Source organism: Olea europaea, unplaced genomic scaffold (genome assembly GCF_002742605.1).
Source record: "Olea europaea var. sylvestris unplaced genomic scaffold, O_europaea_v1 scaffold1486, whole genome shotgun sequence".
Classification (NCBI taxonomy): domain Eukaryota; kingdom Viridiplantae; phylum Streptophyta; class Magnoliopsida; order Lamiales; family Oleaceae; genus Olea; species Olea europaea.
This window is the reverse complement of record NW_019232425.1, coordinates 141,523-149,854: the sequence shown is the minus strand read 5'-3', so window position 1 is coordinate 149,854 and position 8,332 is coordinate 141,523. Positions and strand designations below refer to the sequence as shown.

The 8,332-nt window shown below is 32.5% G+C and overlaps 1 protein-coding gene across 3 annotated transcripts; it reads right to left on the bottom strand.

Annotated features, from left to right (window-relative positions):
* Positions 1-2,046: 2,046 nt before the first annotated feature.
* On the bottom strand, positions 2,047-6,774 carry LOC111376321 (protein PIN-LIKES 7). 3 transcript variants are annotated; one of them, XM_022999271.1, is made up of 11 exons: positions 6,644-6,774; positions 4,822-5,086; positions 4,666-4,745; positions 3,962-4,086; positions 3,738-3,853; positions 3,389-3,565; positions 3,186-3,281; positions 3,005-3,105; positions 2,852-2,904; positions 2,571-2,756; positions 2,047-2,471 (listed from the first exon to the last, which is right to left on the bottom strand). In XM_022999271.1, exons 2-11 carry the CDS (start codon positions 4,954-4,956, stop codon positions 2,347-2,349), a joined length of 1,194 nt encoding a protein of 397 aa, XP_022855039.1. In that variant the 5' UTR covers positions 4,957-5,086; positions 6,644-6,774; the 3' UTR covers positions 2,047-2,346. The 3 variants fall into 3 exon arrangements, with proteins under 3 accessions (XP_022855039.1, XP_022855040.1, XP_022855041.1); XM_022999272.1 differs by having other exon boundaries at positions 4,822-5,079; positions 6,644-6,761; XM_022999273.1 differs by having other exon boundaries at positions 4,822-5,076; positions 6,644-6,761.
* Between the last annotated feature and the right edge of the window lie 1,558 nt (positions 6,775-8,332).

The window sequence follows — 8,332 nt, the reverse complement described above, 5'->3', positions numbered from 1 at the left end:
AAAAGAATTATTGATTGTCAAGAATGCATGAATGAAACAAGCTATGTAGTCAAGAATTGGAATAAATAATAATAGATGGATTCGTAATCCAATACACTCTTTTCATATATACACATATTAAATTTACATTTTAATCGCTTTCGTAGATTAAGTTAGATTATTTAAAAACCTCAAATCAGTTTTGCTTGATCACTTTGAATCTAATTAAATATTAGTGCACTTAATTAAATTTTATTCCTTGTGGAATGATACTTTTAACTCATTGAATTTATTACTTATCAATAATCACGTACGCTTGTGGGTTTTGTACGAATAAGTTTTTGAATCATCATTGTCAACCAAATTGTCTAACTTGGCAACGACGTCAAAAACTTGTTTGTGTGAAACCCACAAGCATACGTAATCGTTGACAAGTAATAGATTTAGTGAATTAATAATATCATCCTACGAGGATAAAATTTAATTGAGTGCACTAATATTTAATTAGATTCGAAGTGATCAAACAAAATTGATTTGATGTTTTTATTAATCTAAGTTAATCTACGAAAGTGATTAGAATGCAAATTTAATACGTGTATATATGGAAAGAGTGTATTGGATTACGAATCCACCTATTATTATCTATTCCAATTCTTGATTATGCACTTAGTTTCGTTCATGAATTCTTGACAATTGATAATCTATTATAATTAATTTTTTTTAAAGAGAAATTAAATCTATTCTAGTCATGACCTGAATATATTCCTAATCCGAATTCGAACTAATAGAACACATTTAATTTTACAATTATCTTAAAAATTGCACACATGATAAACATTATGCCTTAAATTTATTGTACGCATGTTAATCAAACAGTGTTTTAGACCTATTATGAGCCTTCTAATACTACAACAAGAAACTATATATTTAATTGGTGATCAAAAAATCAAATAATAAAATTAAGCATGTAAAATTAATCAAAAATTGTAAAGATTTAACTAAACCATATTTCTCAAATTAAAAATAAATAATAAAGGGTTTCATCTTCATCCAATATATGAAAGAAATTAGCCTAGCGTGATGTGGGAAGTAAACTCATAAAAGTGGAAAGAGACCCATAATCAACGGAATGTGATTTATTTCCTGATTTCGAGTTGCGGCCGATTTCTCTTAATCCTGTCCGCGTCTGTGTATTTGTATTTCAACTCCAAGCACAGTGATTGACTCCCAAAAAGGATCTCCAATTAGCAGCCACCCAATTGTGTGTGTTTATATCTCCAAAAAAAACTCCAATTGTTCCTCTCTTTCCCAGCCCGTACGTGTGTGTGCTGTGTGGGTGTCTATATATATATATATATATATATATATATATATATAATCAGCCTCATGCAAAGCAGCAGCCCACCTTGCTTCTTTCCTACTGTAGCCGTCTATTCTCTCTCTCTCTCCCTTTGTATATTTCCCCTTTTTTATTGCTCCAACAGCCGCCTTTTTTATTATTATTATTATTATTATTCTTTAACTTGGACTATGGACTCCCAGGTTAATTACTTTGATTCCACATAAAAATAATGTATTATTTTCTTCAAGCCATCTTTTCTTTGCACTTTAGTCCTTCTTCCTCTCCAATTGCTTCAACCAGGTTCGTCACTAAAAACACAAAAAAAATTAACCTAAATTAAATAAAAATTAATAATTTGACAAAAAATTTAATAATATGACCTAAATAAGTGCACAAATTGCACTTATCATTGTGTGAGAAGATTTATTCATTAGTATGTGGGTTTGGTTTGGTTTCAAAAAGTAAAAAACAACATTGTATAAAAATTTTTGCAACTTTAAATATCTAATATAGCTCCTGTTTGGTACTTGATCTTTACCATTTCTTTCACTTCTCCTGCTTCCCTTCTAGCGCCCACCATGCATCGATCCTCCATTGCAGGCTATGGCTCTCTTCCCTCTTCCATTTTCTTATTCGAGAATATTCAACACTCCTGAGAGAGAAGGGTGGAGGGAGGGAGTGGTGAAGGAGATACGAGATTGCAGTGAAGAAGGAGACGAGAAGAGTATATCAGAATTTGTTCAGTTTTCTTTCTTGAAGTTTATCCTTTGATTTGACGAAAAATAATGGCCCTCCTCTATATGAATACAAACTAAAGCCCCGTTAAGGATCTTTTGAGACTCGACTCAATTGATAAATTGCTTTATGTTTACATAAAAAATAGAAAAAAAAAAAATGAATACTGAAAAAGAATTTCTGAATCCCAATACAACAATGCTTAATGCCTAACTAATTTCTATCGGGCATATATACACTCATAAGGCTTCTCTATCTGTTTCTCCATATCTGTCCCTCCAACTTATGTTTTAGGACAAAATCCACATGAAGACAGTTGACCAGACAGTGAGTGCAAGAGCTGCAACCAGGTACGTCCAAAGAAACAGCACTGAACACTCCTCTTGGGCTACATCAAATAGCTGTGTCATGGTACCTGCATAATCAGCTTATTAGAAAATAATTCATTTTTCAATTAAAATTTAAGATCTTTGAAGTGCAAGCATAAATGAAAGCCAGTCAGAAAATATGGTACCAATATTCATGGCAGGTGGCACTGTGAATTGAAGCATGAGCACAAAATGATAAAGAGGATCTGATGGGAGAAATCCTAAATGTGAAGCTGCTTTTACAACACCAATCCCTGCTATAGGAAGTAGAATGTATCTCACGCATATTACTGCAATTATGATCACTGGCTTCAATCTTGCCTTTCGAAACCCTGTTTATTCAGTTCATAACACTGTTAATAATCTAATCTGCTACCTCTTCAACAATTAATTATTCAAGATTTTGAAAATGTTGCTGTTTTTATACCTTGTGTTAGGTTCCCTCCCAGAATAAGAGTGATGCAAGGAATGGTTCCATCCCTGCAAAATAAATGATTCTGCCCTAAGTTGAAAGAAATTTGTTTTTAATCATGTACATTTTTGTACGCCAAGTTTGTATCAGAAACTAGATTTTACCTACCCAAGTAATTTAATTGAATCCTGAATTACTCTGAGTGGAGCATTGTCACCAATAATGAGGTTTCTGAGCCATGTAACTGCTCCAAATATAAATCCAAGAATCTGAAAGTCTTATAAAATTATAATTAATATAGTAATGAAGGAAAAGGTGAATAGTCAGGCTATTAGTATAAAGAACTCACAGCAGCAATGGTTGGAGGAGCCAATAGCTCTTCAAGAATCTTATGCAATAATCCCAACAATTGTTCCCAGATTTTTGCTTCTTTCTTAGCTTCAATCTACAGATCAATGATTTGGAGATTTCAGATAATGTTAGTTTACAATAAATTACGCTGCCTATTTTGAAGTCGATATGTCGATATACACCACAAAGGAGGGGGCTTACCGTTGGCGCTTTTGTAACATGTTCAATTGTTCCATCAAGAAGGTGACTCTTCTCATTTGCCTCCAAATCCTTGTTGGGTTCCTTTAAGGACTCCTCAACTGCTAGCGTTTCCTTATATTTTGCGGCCGAAGACCTGATTAAGTGGTAACTGTAAGTCCATATGTAGAACCCACCAAGCTGCAGTTGAATTAAAGTCATCAGTGATAAGTCCTTTGCATTTTAATCAAAGAAAAGACCGAAAGTGAAATGTGAATTCATGTGATTTCTATTAGGATAAAAACCTGGGATGTGACTTTATCAATGAAAGAATTTAAAGTTATATACAGAGGGAGCAAGATAGAACACTTACAGCCATAGAGAAAGAAACATATGAGAGTCCAACTGTGGAACAACTATCTCCAAACGGATTGCCGTCCTGCTTGCAGATTGCAGGGACAATTATCAACATAATGTTTCCCAAGTTTCCTATTAAGCGCATTAATACAAATTAGGTGCTGCCGATTAGAAACAAAGAAGAATTCGACTTCTGACTATGGCAACTATAGGCTTGAAGCTGCTGCATTTAATGAGTACCTGATGCACACATGCTAATAATGAGGCCTTCTAGATGTGGCTTTGGTTTTAATAATTTAGCTGCTAACCATCCAAGAATCCCTCCGATTAGAAACGTGATGCCGACGTTAACAACCATAAACCACCTGAAAAAATGTCAAGAGAAAGAGAAGTTGAACGCACTATGGATCTCTATAGTACAGACACTTCAATTGGGGTAGCGCGTCCGTATCAAATGCGTGTCAGATATCGACACTCCTCAAACATTTTATCATGATCATTTTTTCTTTTTTATTGGAAATATTATATATTTTTAACTCAAAATTATTAGTAAATAAAAAATAGGTATGCATATTTAGAAGATTTCAAGAAAAAAAATTAATAATAGATATAAAACTAAATTTACACTGTGTAAATGAAGAATTTAATCAATGTGTCGTGTCAGCACTTTTTTCAAAAATTGCTTGTCGACATATCCACAGGGGCCGATACAAGCGCAGGCTCGACCGGACTATAGCCCGTATCCACCCCTGCAAATGTCCACATTATTCTTTTTTTTTTTTCCTTTTTAATTAAGATAAATCCATGTATATTTGTATTGTAACTCATGTCCAAAATTATGGCTGGATCTGCCATTGCATATCCAACGCGTACTGTGTCAGACACACGGCGCATCATAAATGTGGATCGTATCAGAATGAGTATTAATGTTTGAGGAACTATACCATGAGATAATGTCTTGAAGGGTAACAGTCTGTGCAAGATTTGCAAACATGAGTGAAGGAGTGAAGACCATAAACACAATCTGCAATGCCATAATAATATTTCAGAACAAAATATATATGCTTTTGATTTATCCCGTTCCAGTTTTGTTAACTTACTTTGTTCAAAGATCTTCGAGCATCCACAGGCAGAAGGTTGAGATAATCAGTAGCCATAAAAGCTCCTAACGAACACATTAAGAGAACCTGTAATATTGGCATCGAAGCCACCTCAAATAGAGTCCAGAATCCCATTTTTCTTCCTTTTTCTGTTTTTTCACTATGTGCTATTGAAATGTGAAGTAGCCTTCTTTTCTTCCTCTTCTCAACTAATAGAATCAGTTCTCAGTTCCAAGAACCTGCTAATTTCCACAGCTGCTGCAGGCTAATGAAAGAAGGATGAAATAATTAATTCTTATATTAACATGTACACAGTTACATAGTTTTATTTATAAAAAGAGAAGTAATATTTTACTAAATATTCATAAGCAGCTACAATAAAATCTCAACTTCCTATTTAAACAAAAATCCCAAGTGAAACGAAATAAAGTCTAGAAAATCCATCTATTTTAATAAAATTCGCACTAGACATAAAATAATAAAAGATAATTAATTAATAATAAATAAAAATTAAACAGTTAAACCTGTTCATTTGCATCAGAATCTTAAAACTAAATATGATGGATCATTGGATTGTTACATTTCAGTATGAATGTGGATCTAGGAATATAAAAGGACGGCCATAGTGAAAAGTGAGGAATCATTCAACAAGAATTGCATCCAGTTCTTATGCAAAGCCTTCGATTGCGACATGAAATAATTAAATGTGGAATCTATAAAAATACATATAACCATTTGCTACTTGGGTGGGATACTTGATGTATATCATGTAAAGACAATGGCATTTACAGACTTAGTTTATATCAGGAATATGATAATGAACAAGATTTTATTTCTTTATCTTAATTTTTTAATGGGGTCTAGCACCATTATAAAAAAAAATCCAATTGACTTTGTATTAGATAAAAGATTTTTGGTTTCAAAATTACCAAAAGCATGTCAAGGTGAACATGACATGGAGCAGTAAACTTTGCTTTAAACAAGTATGAATCTTAGGATTTATAACTGCATAATAGCTAAGTCAGACACTTAAGGTGAATTAAATAAGGTCCGTTTGACAGTAATTTTTTTTATAAAGAATGAATTTTTGAATAATAATTTTTTGGAGAATATATCGCTAAAATGTAAGAAAAGATTTTGAATTTACGCGAAAAATATTTCATTATAAGAACATGCAGTTAAAAAATGAATATGAGGGGAAAAAAATTTAAAAAATGGTTACAGAACATAGGCTAAATCAATTAAGGAATGAGAATTCAACACGCCAAGACAAATAGCAGAAATCAAACCCATAATTAATTAAATATTCCCATAGGGACTAAACTCCTCATTGCCTATGAGGAACTGAAACCACAAGTAATAAATATTAATTAATTAATTAAGAAAAAGACAACAATGAAACAGTATATAATGATAATAATCTGGGAAAGCTAAAGTTGGCACTTTGCTGGCTATAGCGTCACTCATGCATATCCAACCAAACCATGCACTTATATCATGGAAATAACAACCAAAAAAATTATTTTTTATTTTTAAAAGAAAAAAAAAAAAAAAAAAAAAAAAAAAAAAATGAGGAATAAGCAACTAATTAGAATCGGGATTAATGAACAAATATTAAAAAAAATCATTAAAATATATAGAATTCGTTTTTTTTTTCCTTCGCAGAGATCATATAAATAACAGGAAGGGACCAAAAAAGAACGTAAATTCATGTAAAATTTGCTAAGCTAAAAGATGCAAACCGCGCAAAGAGCATACAGAGAAAGAAAGAAATAAAGAAACATGAATAAGGAAATGGTGGCGAGAAATGAGAAAAATGAACCTGAATCAAGATTGAGAAAACAAGAAAGAGTAGTTCAATCAACTCCGTCTTAATTTTTACATAAAATCTGTATGTATGTATGTATAGATAGGATTATAGGAATTGCAGTTTGAGATTATATATATTTATACGATGCTTTTCAATTTATAGGCATAAATAGGGAGATGTACGTGCTGAGTCAGCATACGAGTTCAATCAGGAAGAATTCAATTCTGATCTCACCTCCCCAGCAACGAGACAAATTTGGAAGAATTTCATGGCCGTGGGATTTTTGCATGTGGTCAAAAATTGTTGGCACGTCAACCCTCCATCTAAAATTCAAAATACTAACAATTAAACCTAGAAGGCCCTGTTTGGATATGAAAATATGGTTCATTCTAAGTTTAAATCGTCGAATTATAATTCTGCATATATCACCATCAAGTTTCTCATTTTCGTTGCATAATTTATTTCTCTTTCGTGCTGAGATGTTACGTAGTGAAATTTGGGTTTTCAATGTGCTACATCTTGCCCTATATGTCACGCTTAATTTTTGTAGACAATTTATTAGTACTCACCGAGCTAGAGATTTTGATTGCTCAGCATTTATGGATATTCTAGGGGCAAAAGATAAACTACGAAAATGGGTTTTCACTTTCATGCCAAATGTAAATTTATGTGTGAAAAAAAGAGAGGAGAATAATGCAATTCTTCATGTTTTACGAAATTTTTTGCAATGCTTTTGTCCAAATTCATTATAACCAATTAAGGATGTTAAGTAGGGTCAGCCGCTTGTCAACTCGTTCCACACACAAATTGATGAGCTAGGTTTCCCCCCTCCAGCCACTTGTCAGTTCACATTGATGAGATCGTCCAAGAGTTAGGAAGAAAAAAATAATAAATAATGTATGAGCCCACTTGTGACTAGCTAGCCGACTCGCATTTTCTTCAATCAAGTCGGTGTGTACTTGGCTCGCCCCAAAGCAAGCATATGTTGGCTCAACTGGTACGCCAAGCCCTGCTTAACATTCTTATAGCCCGCACGTACAAGAAAATACAGAATTGGGATAAATACTTTTTGTCAATATGTATCATAGCCACAAATTTTGAGGATATGTTATTCGAATAAGTTGGCAAGACAAAACAAAGAAAAATGGATGTAACTTTTTTTCAGTGTCTTCTTATTTTGTGAAACATCAACCAAACAGCACTTGAGATGTGTAGGTGTCCAACTTGAACAGGGCTACGTTTACTCAATTAATTATTAAGATTCCTAGGATTGATTAGTTGGATATAGCTGGTCATACATTGAATTCAATCACTCAAATCAAACTTTGCTATTATTTGGGATTGCTAAGTATAACAACAATTTTTTTATTGGCCGTGCCCGTAAGGTGTTCTGCGTTAACACCTCGACGTACAAATAACAAAATCGTTCTTATTTATTTATAGACTTTTCCCTTATTTCTCTTTGATATCTCACACAAATTCCAAACATAAAAAGTAAAAAAATAAAAAAAATAAAATAATAATAAATAAATAAGTAAGTAAGTAAATTTTATATTTTCTAAATTTTTTTATTTAATTGAAGAAATAAGTACATAACTAATAAAAATAAAGAAAATTGTATATATTTTGATCTTGGCATATATTTTTATTTAATTGACAAGGATCTCTCTTATTTGACGCGAGGACAAAATCAACGGTTCG

Coding starts and splice junctions, on each gene's coding strand:
- LOC111376321 (XM_022999271.1), bottom strand. CDS start 4,956: ATGGGATTCTGGACTCTATTTGAGGTGGCTTCGATGCCAATATTACAG. Junction 4,746..4,821: donor CTCGAAGATCTTTGAACAAA/GTAAGTTAACAA, acceptor ATGGCATTGCAG/ATTGTGTTTATGGTCTTCAC. Junction 3,854..3,961: donor TATTAGCATGTGTGCATCAG/GTACTCATTAAA, acceptor TGCGCTTAATAG/GAAACTTGGGAAACATTATG.